This window comes from Salmo trutta, chromosome 31 (genome assembly GCF_901001165.1).
Source record: "Salmo trutta chromosome 31, fSalTru1.1, whole genome shotgun sequence".
NCBI classification, from domain to species: domain Eukaryota; kingdom Metazoa; phylum Chordata; class Actinopteri; order Salmoniformes; family Salmonidae; genus Salmo; species Salmo trutta.
Genome location: NC_042987.1, coordinates 40,102,667 through 40,123,478, shown reverse-complemented (window position 1 = coordinate 40,123,478; position 20,812 = coordinate 40,102,667). Strand labels below are relative to the sequence as shown.

The following is a 20,812-nucleotide window of genomic DNA, read 5'->3' as shown; positions in this document are numbered from 1 at the left end:
TGTACCACAGCCTCTGGTACTGTATGTCTCTGGTACTGTATGTCTCTGGTACTGTATGTCTCTGGTACTGTATGTCTCTGGTGCTGTATGTCTCTGGTCTTAGCTGAACCACAGCCTCTGGTACTGTATGTCTGGTTTAGGAGAGAGAGCTGGTGGTGGGTAGGGATTCTGGAGCTGGTGGTGGGTAGGGATTCTGGATTCTGGTGCTGGTGGTGGGTAGGGATTCTGGAGCTGGTGGTGGGTAGGGATTCTGGAGCTGGTGGTGGGTAGGGATTCTAGAGCTGGTGGTGGGTAGGGATTCTGGAGCTGGTGGTGGGTAGGGATTCTGGAGCTGGTGGTGGGTAGGGATTCTGGAGCTGGTGGTGGGTAGGGATTCTGGAGCTGGTGGTGGGTAGGGATTCTGGAGCTGGTGGTGGGTAGGGATTCTGGATTCTGGAGCTGGTGGTGGGTAGGGATTCTGGAGCTGGTGGTGGGTAGGGATTCTGGATTCTGGAGCTGGTGGTGGGTGGGGATTCTGGAGCTGGTGGTGGGTGGGGCTTCTGATGGGGAGGTCAGGGTGCTTTGGTGCATGGTCGTCTGGATACACGCATGCACGCACCTGCACGCAGGCACACACACCATGGCAACAACACTCAGGTCAGACCTGATAGAGTGGTAATCACCATAGGAGCTCATTTACTCTGCTATTCTCCTGCAATTCTGATTAGAAAGGCTTCAGTTTGTTCTGATAGAGATCACTAACAATGCGAATATATCATATGTTCTTGTGACCCGATTCATACTGGAAACTTGGACTTAAGTCATTAAAACATGGAATTAAAGCTGGAATCCTTAATGGTGAAACTGCCTCGTCCGTTGGCGATATTACAACAACAAAGAAGTCACAGCAAACAACCAACACTGTTTTTTTACCCTCTGACATCATTTCTCTGACATCATTGCTCTGACATCATTTCTCTGACATCATTGTACGCGCGATAGAACAACACAATATGTACTCTACATAGTTTTTTTACCAGGCGGCCAGTGGCGCTGTTTCCCCGTTCCGCGCATTCCATCTTTAAGGCAAAATGTTTGACTTAAGTCCATATTAAGTCAACTTATCTTAAGTCTGAATAGGGCCCATGGTGGTTAGCATAATGTGTTATCACAGACAATCGATTCCCTCATCAAGTTACAAAATAAAGATACTACATCGTAGTAACATTGCAGTTCAACACAAACTAATATTCTGAGCAAATCAATACTCCGGCTACAAAACTTAATCAAGAACAATAATAACTTTATTTCCATAATGTAACAGTAATTATGTATATAAATGTGTATTTTCCTGTTTATCCATATACAGTATAATCAGACAATAATCATTAATTGTGTTACAATGGGAAAGAGAGATGGTTGCTGAGAGAGTCCATAGACAGAGTTATAGATTCTATCAGGACAGCCATACATTGAATCCAAAATGGCATCCTACTCCCTATATAGTGTGCTACTTTTAACCAGAGCCCTTTGGGACCTAGGGTGCCATTTTGGATGCAAACCACAGAGAGCTAGACATGCTATCATAGACATTCATGCAGGACAGGACACCTGTTATCCTATGGACTTACAGAACAGACTGTACTGAATAAGGCATACTCCTATTGATACTGTTGCAATGGATACAAAAGCTAAGTTACCCAAGCCCACCCAATCAGAGGTATGTTAACCAAGCCCACCCAATCAGAGGTATGTTACCCAAGCCCACCCAATCAGAGGCATGTTACCCTAGCCCAGCCAATCAGAGGCATGTTACCCAGCCCAGACAATCTCTCATAGAGTCCAGTGTAGAGTAGCTGAAAGGAAAGGGATAAAGTGAAAATAAAGGCTTGTGTCAAAAGAGAGGAAAATGAATTTTTAAAAAAACCAAGAGGAAGACTGTCAGTGCATGATGTCATCGTTAGAGGGCCAGATGATTTAAAATTGGGGTTGCTAGGTAGGACTACCATAGAATATCATGACTCTGTCATGACATTGGGAGACAGTTCAGAGTTCGGAGGCCAACATCTTTAGTAATTGTTGCATCAGGAATTTGAAAGGGAAGCCAATAGATCCGAAGATGGATTGTCAAAAGAAGAGAGCAAAAAATACCATTTAGAGACCCAACAATAGAACTCCCACAATGACTGACGGAACACCGGAACACCAGGAATGTTAGTCAGTGGAATCCTTTGAGTTCCTCGGCGGTTCTTCCTCCTCACGAATCGTCCTCTGTCTTGATGATATGGAACAACGTGACGTTGAACAGAACCTGGTGTCCATTGTTCCAGCCGTACAGCGCCCGGTCCCTGGCGTTATAGTCCAGCATGGACATGTGGAAGAACTGGTTATGGAAGGGAATGTCTGTGTACTCATAGTTAGAGGTCTTGGTGGAGTATGCGTAGTAAACCTTAGCACCAGTCAGGTGAGAGTTGGTGATGTAGAGCGTTCCGCAGATCATAAAGGACTCCCCAGCGTTCCGTTTGGAATATTCCGTGTTCCAGGTTCCGAGGACCTGTAGCGTGTCGGGGTTGAGCTGGCTGATGACGATGTTTCCTGCGTTCTGATTGGTGGCGTAGACGGCCCACAGGCCCAGCTCGTCGGCCATGAGGTCTATGTCGGAGAAGCCTCCCCAGGTGTAAGGGTAGACGTTGTGGAAGCCGGCGTTCTCCAGGGCTCTCTGGGTCACAACGCGGCCCGTCTCGAAGCGGTAACACACCACGATGTTGCTCTGGACCTTGTTGTAGTACAGAGAGCCGTTGTACACCACATGGTCGGTCCCGGCCCACTTGAACGGCAGGTTGTAGGTTCGAGACTCGGCCCCGGAAACAAAGTCTGCTATGGACTTGTACTCTTTGACGATCTTGTTGTTGGTGTAGCTATCCATGTACCAGACCTGTGGTTAGAACACAAGTACAAGAGAACATAAACAATTTAAAGGTCTACTCTGTACGTACATTAGTCACAGCATAGCACATGGGTCGTTCCACCAATCCTTTTGAAGTGTACTGTAACTATTTTATACCGAATTTCAACATTGTCATAAAAAGTACGTTAAACTTGTTTTCCCATCTCAAGAGGTTAAATAACAATACATACTATAGTAATAAGTGCATATTAAGTATCAAATAAAGTAACGGGGTTCATCTTGGATAAGCCATAAATTCCCTTGTGACAGGAGGAGTGGAAGCGTGTTGTATGAAACAGGGAGTGACAATTGAATGCAAGCTTCACATAAAAAAATGTAGATATTTTACATTTCTAGTCTGTCTATCTATTAGTAACAGGGTTACGTGTTATGCTCGTCCCACTCAGTTTTCCACCACAAAACACCAGAAAAATTGACAAAAAAGAGTGAAACCAGCTCACCTGCGTTAACGCTATTATTTTACTATTAGATGTTTCTTCTGAAAATAAATAGTTTTACCATATTAAAAGGAGAATTCACGTTCACGTAAAAGTGTTGACCATAAAATGAGGGACAGACGTAAATTTATCACTATTATCTTTAGAAATGACTTTGTCAAAGAAACAAAATAACTAGGGCTTTGCAATGATGGTGCAAACTTGCGATACATTTTGGGATTAATTGGGTTAAAATATTCCTAGAAGTGACACAGGGTTGACGGAGGGTCAAAATACAGAATTTTGGCACTTTAGCAAGTCTTTATTCATATAAAACAAATCTGAATTACTGAATTATCCATGTAGTCTGTATTAAAGTGCACTTTGTGTAATATAACAAGTTTATAAAATTCAATATTGGTGCACAATTTCTACTTAAAATATCAAAGGGACCCAAAAGACCCTCTTTTCGTGGAAAGACACACATACAGAAGGTTGGACAAAGCCACATCAGCTCTTTGTCTCAAATACCTTTCCATCACTTTGAAAGCAGGGGCAGTATGATGTAGTTAGACCAGCCCAAAAGTATATTTAAAAGCAATAAGGCACCAGGGGGGTTGTGGTATATGATGACCGATATTGTCACGCTCTGACCTATGAGAGCTGTTTTTTCTCTGTGTAGTTAGGACAGGGTGTGATATGGGGGGGCTGTCTATGTTTGTTGTTTCTATGTTTAGTTCTTGTTTTTCTATTTCTATGTTGAGTTTTGGGATGATCTCCAATTAGAGGCAACTGGTTCGTGTTGTCTCTAATTGGAGATCATATTTAAGTTGGGGGTTTTCTATGGTGTTTTGTGGGTAGTTGTTTTCCGTTTTGTGGTTGTTGCCTGACGGAACTGTTTGCTGTCGTTTTCGTTCCTTTGTAAAGTGTTTCATTTTTCCATTAAATAATAATCATAAGCACTCAACACGCCGTGCCTTGGTCCCCTCTATGACTGCCGTTACAGATATACCACAGCTAAAGGCTGTTCTTATGCATGACACATTGCGGGACACATTGCGGAGTGCCTGAACACAGTCTTTAGCAGTGGTATATTGGCCATATACCACAAACCCCTGAGGTGCCTAATTGCTATTATAAACTGGTTACCAATGTAATTAGAGCAGTAAAAACAAATGTTTTGTCATACCCATAATATATAGTCTGATATACCATGGCTGTCAGCCAATCAGCATTCAGGGATCGAACCACCCAGTTTATAATTATTCATAAATATAACACCCATGAACTACATCTATCTATCTATCTATCTATCTATCTATCTATCTATCTATCTATCTATCTATCTATCTATCTATCTATCTATCTATCTATCTATCTATCTATCTATCTATCTATCTATCTATCTATCTATCTATCTATCTATCTATCTATCTATCTATCTATCTATCTATCTATCTATCTATCTGTCTAATCTATCTATCTATCTGTCTAATCTATCTAATCTGTCTAATCTATCTATTGTGGCGTACCGCGGACTAGCCACCAGAGGGAGTCTCGTCGAGGCCTGGTGAAAGACGGAGTCTACATCACGCGGTGGTGGCTACCTCTGCTGGACGTGCCAGGTCTCGACGGGTCCACCCGCCAGGACTAATTGGGGCTGATTGAGGCTGGGGAGTAATCTAGGGGCTGATTGCTCACCAGCCGTACGGGGCCCATAAAGCTGCCAGGAGGGCAGCACAAGGGAGAGGTTGGAAGAGGTGAAAGGTTGATATACGTCCTCACGGTCAGCTAGAGCCGAGGGCCTCGGTGTTCTACTCCAGAGGAGACAGCATTCCCCGGAGCCCAGAAGGTGGTAACCCGGAAGAGGTCTCCTGGAGGAGGTCTCCTGGAAGAGGTCTCCTGGAGGAGGTCTCCTGGAGGAGGTCTCCTGGAGGAGGTCTCCTGGGAAAGGTCTACTGAGAAAGGTCTACTGGAAGAGGTCTACTGGAAGAGGTCTACTGGAGCAGGTCTCCCGGAGGAGGTCTGCTGGAGGAGACCGGTTAATTTTATTTTTCTTTATTGGTTTAAATAAACACCCTTGAAACTGAGGTATCACACTTGTGTCTGTGTTTAGATCAAACCCCCTGGTCTAAGAAACTATCTATATATCTGTCGGTCTGTCGGTCGGTCGGTCCTCCCTCCACTCACCCGGTTGTTTCTAGGGGAGGCCTGTGGATCAGTCATCCAAGCTCCAAACCGTGTACCAGAGGTCTTCACCGTCACAGGTCCAGTGATCTTCATCAGTTTACCACATGCTGTTCACACACACACACACACACACACACACACACACACACACACACACACACACACACACACACACACACACACACACACACACACACACACACACACACACACACACACAAGCACACAAGCACACAAGCACACAACTCAGAATAGATTTCCCCTGACTGTGTTAGTTCTTAACAGCTCATTTCATTACATTTACATTTAACATTTAAGTCATTTAGCAGACGCTCTTATCCAGAGCGACTTACAAATTGGTGCATTCACCTATAATATCCAGTAGAACAAACACTTTACAATAGTGCATCTAAACCTTTTAGGGGGGGGTTAGAAGGATTACTTTATCCTATCCCAGGTATTCCTTAAAGAGGTGGGGTTTCAGGTGTCTCCGGAAGGTGGTGATTGACTCCGCTGTCCTGGCGTCGTGAGGGAGCTTGTTCCACCATTGGGGTGCCAGAGCAGCGAACAGTTTTGACTGGGCTGAGCGGGAACTGTGCTTCCTCAGAGGTAGGGAGGCGAGCAGGCCAGAGGTGGATGAACGCAGTGCCCTTGTTTGGGTGTAGGGCCTGATCAGAGCCTGAAGGTACGGAGGTGCCGTTCCCCTCACAGCTCCGTAGGCAAGCACCATGGTCTTGTAGCGGATGCGAGCTTCAACTGGAATCCAGTGGAGAGAGCGGAGGAGCGGGGTGACGTGAGAGAACTTGGGAAGGTTGAACACCAGACGGGCTGCGGCGTTCTGGATGAGTTGTAGGGGTTTAATGGCACAGGCATTAAACTCTGACCACTGGAACACTCCACCTGTTATCTAGTTAATCTGTGACCAGGGCTGCGTCCCAAATGGAGCGCTATTCCTTATTCCCATAAAGCTCTGGTCAAAACTAGTGCAAAAGAGACCGTCACAGTTCACTCCAACATCAAAGTTGATCAGTTTTCAGACCTCCACATATACAGCGGCTTGCGAAAGTATTCACCCCCTTGGCATTTTTCCTATTTTGTTGCCTTACAACCTGGAATTAAAATGGATTTTTAGGGGGGTTTGTATCATCTGATTTACACAACATGCCTACCACTTTGAAGTTGCAAAATATTTTATTGAGAAACAAACAAGAAATAACACAGAAAACAGAAAACTTGAGCGTGCACAACTATTCACCCCTCTCAAAGTCAATACTTTGTAGAGCCACCTTTTGCAGCAACTAGAGCTGCAAGTCTCTTGGGGTATGTCTCTATAAGCTTGGCTTGGCACAACTGCTCAGCTCCTTCAAGGTGGATGGGTTCCGCTGGTGTAAAGAAGTCATAACACAGATTCTCAATTGGATTGTCCTCAATCCAATTGAGAATCTGCGGTATGACAAAGATTGCTGTAGACCAGAGGAAAACATCCAGCTTGAAGGAGCTGGAGCAGTTTTGCCTTGAAGAATGGGCAAAAATCCCAGTGGCTAGATGTGCCAAATTTAAAGAGACATACAACAAGAGACTTGCAGCTGTAATTGCTGCAAAAGGTGGCTCTACAAAGATTGACTTAGTGAATAGTTATGCATGCTCAAGTTCAGTTTTCTTGTCTTATTTCTTGTTTGTTTCACAATAAAAAATATTTTGCATCTTCAAAGTGGTTAGGCATGTCGTGTAAATCAAATGATACAACCCCCCCCACCCAAATTAATTTTAATTCCAGGTTGTAAGGCAACAAAATAGGAAAAATGACAAGGGGGTGAATACCTTCGCAAGCCACTGTAGTAGCCTAAACCTATCGCTGTTACATTGAGCTGGGTGAATAGAATATGAATGACAGTCATCCAATATGCTATAATAGAAACCATGCTCAAAAAAAGAATCCCGAACGTCACAAACCGCCACTGATGTGTCTGTCCGTGTGTTTGCTTGTGACTCACTGAGTTTGCTCATGCAGTTGCGTAGCCTGCTCTCCAGATTCAAGACCCTCTGTTGTAGTTCCTCGTAGTCATAGGTTCCCATCTCCTCCTGGATGGCTGTGAGCACCATGGACAGGTTCCTGATCTCCTGTTTAAACTGGGAGATGAGCTGGGCATCTGTCTTGTACTGCTCCAACACAGGGATCAGAGGCTGTAGGGCATCCATCTTACCCTTCAACTCCTATAGGGAGGGAAACACAGGGTTCAATTCAATTCAGTTCAACTCCTGGGGAAACACAGGGTTCAATTCAATTCAGTTCAACTCCTGGGGAAACATATGGTTCAATTCAATTCAGTTCAACTCCTGGGGAAGGACAAACACAAGCCCAGAGGACAAAATGTTGCATGGAGCATCAATCATTATCATCCCGGAACATCAATCATTAGCATCCTGGAGTTTTCTGATTGCAGATAAATCACATAACAAGATTAGAAGAAAAAAATCAGTTGACAACCTGACCATGATGTCACAAAATATGTTAATTTGAAAGCTTGGTAGCTTGTGTCAAAGGGTATTGTATGTCCCTGTAAATGTTCCTCTAATGTTCCTATCAAACAGACTGACCTGGAAGTTCCTGTTGACCTGTGTCTTCCTGTTGGTCTCTATCTGTCTGAACTTTGACCTTAGCTCTTTGAACTGGCCTTCCATCCTCATGATGTACTGGAAGTCTCTCTGAGTCCGCAGGTTTAGCACCTCGATTGACTGGGACATGTTCTGGACCTACAGTACAAGAGAAGAAGAAGAAGAGGCATCACATTAGTTGTTCTGCACCTCAACGAAAGAGGAGAAGAAGAGGCATCACATTAGTTGTTCTGCACCTCAACGAAAGAGGAGAAGAAGAGGCATCACATTAGTTGTTCGGCACCACAACGAAAGAGGAGAAGAAGAGGCATCACATTAGTTGTTCTGCACCTCAACGAAAGAGGAGAAGAAGAGGCATCACATTAGTTGTTCTGCACCTCAACGAAAGAGAAGAAGAAGAGGCATCACATTAGTTGTTCTGCACCTCAACGAAAGAGGAGAAGAAGAGGCATCACATTAGTTGTTCTGCACCTCAACGAAAGAGGAGAAGAAGACACAACATTGGTTTTCTGCACCCTCAAGATTCAAATGTTTTGATTTTATTTTGTAACATTTTGTTTTCATATATATATATTTTTTGTTGTTGATTTATTTTTAATGGATAGGGACAACAGTGGTGGGTTTAATTTGAAGTTAATTTTTATTTAATTTTTTATAGCTCATCAATTGGTGTGGAACGGGTCTGGACCAAGTTCAGCCAACAGTTAGTTACAATGCTTCCTCCATTGTGTTTGACTTTTACAGAAAAGAACCAACAAAATCACCACTACGTCAAACTCAAACTCTGTGCTACATTACCCACACTCCTCTGTTTCCAATGGTGGGATCCTGAAACGGCCTGGTTGAAACTGCCCTAAGGCATGTTTGTACATTAGTGTTAACTTTACCACACTGGACCACAGTGAATAAGATAGAGAAACCCCCTGGCCTGCTATACAGACAGAATACATTAAAGGCCCATGTTTCATAGATTATTATCATAGATGAGAGTAATGCTAGTGACGTTGGTTCATAATGAGTGTGAGAGTGCATCTGTGTGTGTGTGTGTGCGTGTGCGTGTGTGTGTGTGTGTGTGTGTGTCCAGTACCTTCTCCAGTAGCTGTCGGAGCTGTCCCTCCTTGGCATCTCTGGAGCAGAGGTTCTGTTCAGGAGCCACTACTGTACAGATACACCTCCCCTCTGAATCCTGGGCCGAGCTGTACACCTGCCAGCCTTCCTTAGGCTTGACTGTCTACACACACACACACACACACACACACACACACACACACACACACACACACACACACACACACACACACACACACACAATGTTCAAGTGAGCTCATTAAACAGTAAAATGGTCTCTGATGGATATTCCTCCTGACAATAATCAACCAACGCAAGACTCCCGTCATGTGGCCATCGGCTAACACAGTATCTGTCTGGTTAACAGTGTCTGTATGGTTAACAGTATCTGTATGGTTAACACACAGTATCTGTCTGGTTAACAGTATCTGTCTGGTTAACAGTATCTGTATGGTTAACAGTATCTGTCTGGTTAACAGTATCTGTATGGTTAACAGTATCTGTATGGTTAACAGTATCTGTCTGGTTAACAGTATCTGTCTGGTTAACAGTATCTGTATGGTTAACACACAGTATCTGTCTGGTTAACAGTATCTGTCTGGTTAACAGTATCTGTATGGTTAACACACAGTATCTGTCTGGTTAACAGTATCTGTATGGTTAACAGTATCTGTATGGTTAACAGTATCTGTATGGTTAACACACAGTATCTGTCTGGTTAACAGTATCTGTATGGTTAACACACAGTATCTGTCTGGTTAACAGTATCTGTATGGTTAACAGTATCTGTATGGTTAACAGTATCTGTATGGTTAACAGTATCTGTCTGGTTAACAGTATCTGTATGGTTAACAGTATCTGTATGGTTAACAGTATCTGTATGGTTAACACACAGTATCTGTCTGGTTAACAGTATCTGTATGGTTAACACACAGTATCTGTCTGGTTAACAGTATCTGTCTGGTTAACAGTATCTGTATGGTTAACACACAGTATCTGTCTGGTTAACAGTATCTGTATGGTTAACACACAGTATCTGTCTGGTTAACAGTATCTGTATGGTTAACAGTATCTGTCTGGTTAACAGTATCTGTATTGTTAACAGTATCTGTATGGTTAACAGTATCTGTGTGGTTAACAGACAGTATCTGTCTGGTTAACAGTATCTGTCTGGTTAACAGTATCTGTGTGGTTAACAGTATCTGTGTGGTTAACAGTATCTGTCTGGTTAACAGTATCTGTCTGGTTAACAGTATCTGTATTGTTAACAGTATCTGTGTGGTTAACAGTATCTGTATGGTTAACAGTATCTGTATGGTTAACAGTATCTGTATGGTTAACAGTATCTGTGTGGTTAACAGTATCTGTCTGGTTAACAGTTTCTGTCTGGTTAACAGTATCTGTGTGGTTAACAGTATCTGTATGGTTAACAGTATCTATATGGTTAACAGTATCTGTATGGTTAACAGTATGTGTCTGGTTAACAGTATCTGTGTGGTTAACAGTATCTGTCTGGTTAACAGTATCTGTATGGTTAACAGTATCTATATGGTTAACAGTATCTATATGGTTAACAGTATCTGTATGGTTAACAGTATCTGTCTGGTTAACAGTATCTGTATGGTTAACAGTATCTGTCTGGTTAACAGTATCTGTCTGGTTAACAGTATCTGTCTGTTTAACAGTATCTGTGTGGTTAACAGTATCTGTCTGGTTAACAGTATGTGTATGGTTAACAGTATCTGTCTGGTTAACAGTATGTGTGTGGTTAACAGTATCTGTCTGGTTAACAGTATCTGTGTGGTTAACAGTATGTGTCTGGTTAACAGTATCTGTATGGTTAACAGTATCTGTCTGGTTAACAGTATCTGTCTGGTTAACAGTATCTGTCTGGTTAACAGTATGTGTCTGGTTAACAGTATCTGTCTGGTTAACAGTATCTGTCTGGTTAACAGTATCTGTCTGGTTAACAGTATGTGTATGGTTAACAGTATCTGTCTGGTTAACAGTATGTGTATGGTTAACAGTATGTGTATGGTTAACAGTATCTGTCTGGTTAACAGTATCTGTCTGGTTAACAGTATGTGTATGGTTAACAGTATGTGTATGGTTAACAGTATCTGTCTGGTTAACAGTATCTGTCTGGTTAACAGTATCTGTCTGGTTAACAGTATGTGTATGGTTAACAGTATGTGTATGGTTAACAGTATCTGTCTGGTTAACAGTATCTGTGTGGTTAACAGTATCTGTGTGGTTAACAGTATGTGTGTGGTTAACAGTATGTGTCTGGTTAACAGTATCTGTCTGGTTAACAGTATGTGTATGGTTAACAGTATCTGTGTGGTTAACAGTATGTGTCTGGTTAACAGTATGTGTGTGGTTAACAGTATCTGTGTGGTTAACAGTATGTGTGTGGTTAACAGTATGTGTATGGTTAACAGTATGTGTATGGTTAACAGTATCTGTCTGGTTAACAGTATCTGTGTGGTTAACAGTATCTGTGTGGTTAACAGTATGTGTATGGTTAACAGTATGTGTGTGGTTAACAGTATGTGTATGGTTAACAGTATCTGTGTGGTTAACAGTATGTGTATGGTTAACAGTATCTGTGTGGTTAACAGTATCTGTGTGGTTAACAGTATGTGTGTGGTTAACAGTATGTGTGTGGTTAACAGTATGTGTATGGTTAACAGTATCTGTGTGGTTAACAGTATCTGTCTGGTTAACAGTATCTGTGTGGTTAACAGTATCTGTGTGGTTAACAGTATGTGTATGGTTAACAGTATGTGTGTGGTTAACAGTATGTGTATGGTTAACAGTATCTGTGTGGTTAACAGTATGTGTATGGTTAACAGTATCTGTGTGGTTAACAGTATCTGTGTGGTTAACAGTATGTGTATGGTTAACAGTATCTGTGTGGTTAACAGTATGTGTATGGTTAACAGTATGTGTGTGGTTAACAGTATGTGTATGGTTAACAGTATCTGTGTGGTTAACAGTATCTGTCTGGTTAACAGTATCTGTGTGGTTAACAGTATGTGTATGGTTAACAGTATGTGTATGGTTAACAGTATGTGTGTGGTTAACAGTATGTGTCTGGTTAACAGTATGTGTATGGTTAACAGTATCTGTGTGGTTAACAGTATGTGTCTGGTTAACAGTATGTGTATGGTTAACAGTATCTGTATGGTTAACAGTATGGTTATGGTTAACAGTATGTGTCTGGTTAACAGTATGTGTATGGTTAACAGTATGTGTCTGGTTAACAGTATGTGTCTGGTTAACAGTATGTGTATGGTTAACAGTATGTGTGTGGTTAACAGTATGTGTCTGGTTAACAGTATGTGTATGGTTAACAGTATGTGTCTGGTTAACAGTATCTGTCTGGTTAACAGTATGTGTGTGGTTAACAGTATGTGTCTGGTTAACAGTATGTGTATGGTTAACAGTATGTGTCTGGTTAACAGTATGTGTGTGGTTAACAGTATGTGTGTGGTTAACAGTATGTGTATGGTTATGGTTAACAGTATGTGTCTGGTTAACAGTATGTGTATGGTTAACAGTATCTGTGTGGTTAACAGTATGTGTCTGGTTAACAGTATGTGTATGGTTAACAGTATGTGTCTGGTTAACAGTATGTGTATGGTTAACAGTATGTGTCTGGTTAACAGTATGTGTCTGGTTAACAGTATGTGTATGGTTAACAGTATGTGTATGGTTAACAGTATGTGTCTGGTTAACAGTATGTGTGTGGTTAACAGTATGTGTCTGGTTAACAGTATGTGTGTGGTTAACAGTATCTGTGTGGTTAACAGTATGTGTGTGGTTAACAGTATCTGTCTGGTTAACAGTATGTGTGTGGTTAACAGTATGTGTCTGGTTAACAGTATGTGTCTGGTTAACAGTATGTGTCTGGTTAACAGTATGTGTGTGGTTAACAGTATGTGTCTGGTTAACAGTATGTGTGTGGTTAACAGTATGTGTCTGGTTAACAGTATGTGTCTGGTTAACAGTATGTGTATGGTTAACAGTATGTGTCTGGTTAACAGTATGTGTCTGGTTAACAGTATCTGTCTGGTTAACAGTATCTGTATTGTTAACAGTATCTGTGTGGTTAACAGTATGTGTGTGGTTAACAGTATCTGTGTGGTTAACAGTATGTGTCTGGTTAACAGTATGTGTGTGGTTAACAGTATGTGTCTGGTTAACAGTATGTGTGTGGTTAACAGTATGTGTCTGGTTAACAGTATGTGTCTGGTTAACAGTATGTGTATGGTTAACAGTATGTGTCTGGTTAACAGTATGTGTCTGGTTAACAGTATCTGTCTGGTTAACAGTATCTGTCTGGTTAACAGTATCTGTGTGGTTAACAGTATCTGTATGGTTAACAGTATCTGTATGGTTAACAGTATCTGTATGGTTAACAGTATCTGTGTGGTTAACAGTATCTGTCTGGTTAACAGTTTCTGTCTGGTTAACAGTATCTGTGTGGTTAACAGTATCTGTATGGTTAACAGTATCTATATGGTTAACAGTATCTGTATGGTTAACAGTATGTGTCTGGTTAACAGTATCTGTGTGGTTAACAGTATCTGTCTGGTTAACAGTATCTGTATGGTTAACAGTATCTATATGGTTAACAGTATCTATATGGTTAACAGTATCTGTATGGTTAACAGTATCTGTCTGGTTAACAGTATCTGTATGGTTAACAGTATCTGTCTGGTTAACAGTATCTGTCTGGTTAACAGTATCTGTCTGTTTAACAGTATCTGTGTGGTTAACAGTATCTGTCTGGTTAACAGTATGTGTATGGTTAACAGTATCTGTCTGGTTAACAGTATCTGTCTGGTTAACAGTATCTGTCTGGTTAACAGTATCTGTGTGGTTAACAGTATGTGTCTGGTTAACAGTATCTGTATGGTTAACAGTATCTGTCTGGTTAACAGTATCTGTCTGGTTAACAGTATCTGTCTGGTTAACAGTATCTGTATGGTTAACAGTATCTGTCTGGTTAACAGTATGTGTCTGGTTAACAGTATCTGTCTGGTTAACAGTATCTGTCTGGTTAACAGTATCTGTCTGGTTAACAGTATGTGTATGGTTAACAGTATCTGTCTGGTTAACAGTATGTGTATGGTTAACAGTATGTGTATGGTTAACAGTATCTGTCTGGTTAACAGTATCTGTCTGGTTAACAGTATCTGTCTGGTTAACAGTATGTGTATGGTTAACAGTATGTGTATGGTTAACAGTATCTGTCTGGTTAACAGTATCTGTCTGGTTAACAGTATCTGTCTGGTTAACAGTATGTGTATGGTTAACAGTATGTGTATGGTTAACAGTATCTGTCTGGTTAACAGTATCTGTGTGGTTAACAGTATCTGTGTGGTTAACAGTATCTGTGTGGTTAACAGTATCTGTGTGGTTAACAGTATGTGTGTGGTTAACAGTATGTGTATGGTTAACAGTATCTGTGTGGTTAACAGTATGTGTCTGGTTAACAGTATGTGTGTGGTTAACAGTATCTGTGTGGTTAACAGTATGTGTGTGGTTAACAGTATGTGTATGGTTAACAGTATGTGTATGGTTAACAGTATCTGTCTGGTTAACAGTATCTGTGTGGTTAACAGTATCTGTATGGTTAACAGTATGTGTATGGTTAACAGTATGTGTGTGGTTAACAGTATGTGTATGGTTAACAGTATCTGTGTGGTTAACAGTATGTGTATGGTTAACAGTATCTGTGTGGTTAACAGTATCTGTGTGGTTAACAGTATGTGTGTGGTTAACAGTATGTGTGTGGTTAACAGTATGTGTATGGTTAACAGTATCTGTGTGGTTAACAGTATCTGTCTGGTTAACAGTATCTGTGTGGTTAACAGTATCTGTGTGGTTAACAGTATGTGTATGGTTAACAGTATGTGTGTGGTTAACAGTATGTGTATGGTTAACAGTATGTGTCTGGTTAACAGTATGTGTATGGTTAACAATATGTGTGTGGTTAACAGTATGTGTCTGGTTAACAGTATGTGTATGGTTAACAGTATATGTATGGTTAACAGTATGTGTCTGGTTAACAGTATGTGTGTGGTTAACAGTATGTGTCTGGTTAACAGTATGTGTGTGGTTAACAGTATCTGTGTGGTTAACAGTATGTGTGTGGTTAACAGTATCTGTCTGGTTAACAGTATCTGTCTGGTTAACAGTATGTGTATGGTTAACAGTATCTGTGTGGTTAACAGTATCTGTCTGGTTAACAGTATCTGTGTGGTTAACAGTATGTGTATGGTTAACAGTATGTGTATGGTTAACAGTATGTGTGTGGTTAACAGTATGTGTCTGGTTAACAGTATGTGTATGGTTAACAGTATATGTATGGTTAACAGTATGTGTCTGGTTAACAGTATGTGTGTGGTTAACAGTATGTGTATGGTTAACAGTATGTGTGTGGTTAACAGTATCTGTGTGGTTAACAGTATGTGTGTGGTTAACAGTATCTGTCTGGTTAACAGTATGTGTGTGGTTAACAGTATGTGTCTGGTTAACAGTATGTGTGTGGTTAACAGTATCTGTGTGGTTAACAGTATGTGTGTGGTTAACAGTATCTGTCTGGTTAACAGTATGTGTGTGGTTAACAGTATGTGTCTGGTTAACAGTATGTGTCTGGTTAACAGTATGTGTCTGGTTAACAGTATGTGTGTGGTTAACAGTATGTGTCTGGTTAACAGTATGTGTGTGGTTAACAGTATGTGTCTGGTTAACAGTATGTGTCTGGTTAACAGTATGGTTATGGTTAACAGTATGTGTATGGTTAACAGTATGTGTGTGGTTAACAGTATGTGTCTGGTTAACAGTATGTGTATGGTTAACAGTATGTGTGTGGTTAACAGTATGTGTGTGGTTAACAGTATGTGTGTGGTTAACAGTATGTGTATGGTTAACAGTATGTGTGTGGTTAACAGTATGTGTGTGGTTAACAGTATGTGTGTGGTTAACAGTATGTGTGTGGTTAACAGTATGTGTCTGGTTAACAGTATCTGTGTGGTTAACAGTATCTGTCTGGTTAACAGTATGGTTATGGTTAACAGTATGTGTATGGTTAACAGTATGTGTGTGGTTAACAGTATGTGTCTGGTTAACAGTATGTGTATGGTTAACAGTATGTGTGTGGTTAACAGTATGTGTATGGTTAACAGTATCTGTGTGGTTAACAGTATGTGTATGGTTAACAGTATCTGTGTGGTTAACAGTATCTGTGTGGTTAACAGTATGTGTATGGTTAACAGTATCTGTGTGGTTAACAGTATGTGTATGGTTAACAGTATGTGTGTGGTTAACAGTATGTGTATGGTTAACAGTATGTGTCTGGTTAACAGTATGTGTCTGGTTAACAGTATCTGTGTGGTTAACAGTATGTGTATGGTTAACAGTATGTGTATGGTTAACAGTATGTGTGTGGTTAACAGTATGTGTCTGGTTAACAGTATGTGTATGGTTAACAGTATATGTATGGTTAACAGTATGTGTCTGGTTAACAGTATGTGTGTGGTTAACAGTATGTGTCTGGTTAACAGTATGTGTGTGGTTAACAGTATCTGTGTGGTTAACAGTATGTGTGTGGTTAACAGTATCTGTCTGGTTAACAGTATGTGTGTGGTTAACAGTATGTGTCTGGTTAACAGTATGTGTCTGGTTAACAGTATGTGTCTGGTTAACAGTATGTGTGTGGTTAACAGTATGTGTCTGGTTAACAGTATGTGTGTGGTTAACAGTATGTGTCTGGTTAACAGTATGTGTATGGTTAACAGTATGTGTCTGGTTAACAGTATGTGTATGGTTAACAGTATGTGTGTGGTTAACAGTATGTGTATGGTTAACAGTATGTGTGTGGTTAACAGTATGTGTGTGGTTAACAGTATGTGTGTGGTTAACAGTATGTGTATGGTTAACAGTATGTGTATGGTTAACAGTATGTGTGTGGTTAACAGTATGTGTGTGGTTAACAGTATGTGTGTGGTTAACAGTATGTGTGTGGTTAACAGTATGTGTCTGGTTAACAGTATGTGTGTGGTTAACAGTATGGTTATGGTTAACAGTATGGTTATGGTTAACAGTATGTGTCTGGTTAACAGTATCTGTGTGGTTAACAGTATCTGTGTGGTTAACAGTATGTGTATGGTTAACAGTATGTGTGTGGTTAACAGTATGTGTATGGTTAACAGTATCTGTGTGGTTAACAGTATGTGTATGGTTAACAGTATCTGTGTGGTTAACAGTATCTGTGTGGTTAACAGTATGTGTATGGTTAACAGTATCTGTGTGGTTAACAGTATGTGTATGGTTAACAGTATGTGTGTGGTTAACAGTATGTGTATGGTTAACAGTATCTGTGTGGTTAACAGTATCTGTCTGGTTAACAGTATCTGTGTGGTTAACAGTATGTGTATGGTTAACAGTATGTGTATGGTTAACAGTATGTGTGTGGTTAACAGTATGTGTCTGGTTAACAGTATGTGTATGGTTAACAGTATCTGTGTGGTTAACAGTATGTGTCTGGTTAACAGTATGTGTATGGTTAACAGTATCTGTATGGTTAACAGTATGGTTATGGTTAACAGTATGTGTCTGGTTAACAGTATGTGTATGGTTAACAGTATGTGTCTGGTTAACAGTATGTGTCTGGTTAACAGTATGTGTATGGTTAACAGTATGTGTGTGGTTAACAGTATGTGTCTGGTTAACAGTATGTGTATGGTTAACAGTATGTGTCTGGTTAACAGTATCTGTCTGGTTAACAGTATGTGTGTGGTTAACAGTATGTGTCTGGTTAACAGTATGTGTATGGTTAACAGTATGTGTCTGGTTAACAGTATGTGTGTGGTTAACAGTATGTGTGTGGTTAACAGTATGTGTATGGTTATGGTTAACAGTATGTGTCTGGTTAACAGTATGTGTATGGTTAACAGTATCTGTGTGGTTAACAGTATGTGTCTGGTTAACAGTATGTGTATGGTTAACAGTATGTGTCTGGTTAACAGTATGTGTATGGTTAACAGTATGTGTCTGGTTAACAGTATGTGTCTGGTTAACAGTATGTGTATGGTTAACAGTATATGTATGGTTAACAGTATGTGTCTGGTTAACAGTATGTGTGTGGTTAACAGTATGTGTCTGGTTAACAGTATGTGTGTGGTTAACAGTATCTGTGTGGTTAACAGTATGTGTGTGGTTAACAGTATGTGTCTGGTTAACAGTATGTGTGTGGTTAACAGTATGTGTGTGGTTAACAGTATGTGTATGGTTATGGTTAACAGTATGTGTGTGGTTAACAGTATGTGTATGGTTATGGTTAACAGTATGGTTATGGTTAACAGTATGGTTATGGTTAACAGTATGTGTATGGTTATGGTTAACAGTATGGTTATGGTTAACAGTATGGTTATGGTTATGGTTATGGTTATGTCTAAAATGATGTAAAGGTGATGTCGATACCCCTTGTCTCTCCACACTCCATTTCACCTCCGGAAGCCTTGAAGGAGGTAAATCTCTTTCAATTCAATCCATTTTTTTTTTATACAGAATCCCTTTTGATTTGAAGGAAACCTTCCGTACAGAGTCTTTTTGGACCTGAATGCCCAAAATTCAGAGATAAAGGTGTTCTGAGTTGATCTATTTTGCATACCCCACCATACCGTCACTGGAAACGATAAACACTTGAGATTGCTATAATTTAAATGCTTACAAACAGTGTTGTCTAACTATTTTATAATTTCTTAAAATACATTTTTTTATTTTAATTTTATGTATGTAATCTTTTAATCTTAAACGTACATTATCTAAAAATGCATAGACAACGATTATTTTCATATTCGCATATGTTGTAGCCGAACCTATTTTACATAATAGGATGTTTCATGTTGTGTCCGCCATCATCCTTTTGAATACAGGGTCAAGTGTCAAGTTTTGGCAGATAAATGTACTTTCAAACGGTAACACAAAGACGGTTGGCGTTCCACACATCAGACAACGGTGACTTGAATGGGAATATCAGTTGTTTTTAAATAATACTGTCAATCCTCCAAGAGGAAACCTATTGAAATCATAGAACTATAGGTAATACAATAGACGTGGCCATTTAAATTGACATTCGATGGTGGGCTGGACCGGCGGCCATCTTTGTGGTAGTAATAAGAAGTTATCATTTCAATTGAAATTGCAGTGGTCTGAAGGTACAGGTCCATTCTATGATTGATGGCGCATTCAACACAAAAAACCTCAGATGATGTGAAGCAGGGTCTAATCTACAGGGTCTAATCTACAGGGTCTAATCTACAGGGTCTAATCTACAGGGTCTAATCTACAACACATAGACGGGTTTTTAGATAATTGACGATAAAGATTTTTTGTTAATTTAAAGAAAAATCTAAATGTATATTTAAAAAGGTCCAATGCAGCCATTTTTTTTTTATCTCAATATCAAATCATTTCTGGGTATCAATTAAGTTCCTTACAGTAATAGATTTACATTAAAATGGTCAAAGAGAAACAAAAATAGTTTCTTAGCAAAGAACAAATTTCTCAAGCAAGAATTTTGCTAGGACTGTTTGGGAGTGGTCTGAGTGGGGTGGGGAAAACTGACAACTAGCTGTTATTGGCAGAGAGGTTTGGAACGCTCTTTCTTATTGGTTTATTAACTCATTTACCACCTGGTGATGTCACTAGGCAGGCTAAAACTCCAGCTATCTAAACGTGTAGTAATCATAGTGGAATTACCGACCAGGGGGCCCCCATTGATTTTTGTTATTCACTCTCGCTCAGATATCATATTAAAAACGGCAAACATTTCTCTCCACCATACGGCAAAATGTGTATAATTGCATGAAATTAGCTCTAAAACGTATGTTTTATTCTCTCGACACTGTCAAGAGGGGGGGGGGGTCTAAAATGTTTTGCTCTCAAGGTGTGGAGGTGCCTCCCAACAAAATGTTGCTTAAGGCCCCCAAAAGGCTAGGGCCGGCTCTGCCTCCATGTGTGGGCATGGATGTGGGTACACAGACCCGCAAGCCACTGTGGTCCCTCATGACGAGTTCAGATTTTTTTGGTGCCCCCCCCCCATTCCCAATAAAGTTGCCCATCCCTGTCTTAGATGGTCTTTCTATTAGAACCAATAGGAAATTGGCCAGTGTAATTGTGTTGTATAATGATTGAACCCAACATTAAAAAATAGTTACTTCTCTGGCAACTTCCAAGAATCAATATCAGAATACAACCATATACAGTGATGTTGGCAAAGGGAGACAGAGAGAGGGACCAGAGAGAGAGAGAGGGGAGGAGAGGGAAATAGAGTGGGGAGAGAGAGAGAGAGGGGGGTGCAGAGAGAGGGGGAGGGGGAGGGAGAGGGAAATAGAGTGGGGAGAGAGAGAGAGAGGGGGGGTGGATAGAGAGAGAGGGGGAGGGAGAGGGAAATAGAGAGAGACAGGGGGGGGAGAGAGAGCGAAGGGGGAGAGGGGAATAGAGAGAGAGAGAGAGAGCGAGAGAGGGAGAGAGAGAGAGGGGGGGGTGATAGGAGAGA

General features: G+C 40.7%; 1 protein-coding gene across 1 annotated transcript; it reads right to left on the bottom strand.

The window, feature by feature from the left end:
• Positions 1-1,269: 1,269 nt before the first annotated feature.
• LOC115170193 (noelin-3-like) lies at positions 1,270-9,350 on the bottom strand. Its single transcript, XM_029726560.1, has 5 exons — positions 9,257-9,350; positions 8,152-8,307; positions 7,548-7,767; positions 5,554-5,660; positions 1,270-2,914 (listed from the first exon to the last, which is right to left on the bottom strand). The coding sequence occupies exons 2-5, from the start codon at positions 8,296-8,298 to the stop codon at positions 2,237-2,239; spliced, it is 1,152 nt and encodes a 383-aa protein (XP_029582420.1). The 5' UTR covers positions 8,299-8,307; positions 9,257-9,350; the 3' UTR covers positions 1,270-2,236.
• Positions 9,351-20,812: the final 11,462 nt, after the last annotated feature.

Bases quoted from the DNA above. Each gene is read 5' to 3' on its own strand.
- LOC115170193 (XM_029726560.1), bottom strand. From the start codon at position 8,298: ATGTCCCAGTCAATCGAGGTGCTAAACCTGCGGACTCAGAGAGACTTC. The intron at 7,768-8,151 runs GTCAGTCTGTTT...CCCTCCCTATAG, and splicing joins AGGTCAACAGGAACTTCCAG to GAGTTGAAGGGTAAGATGGA. The intron at 2,915-5,553 runs GTGAGTGGAGGG...TTCTAACCACAG, and splicing joins CCTCCCCTAGAAACAACCGG to GTCTGGTACATGGATAGCTA.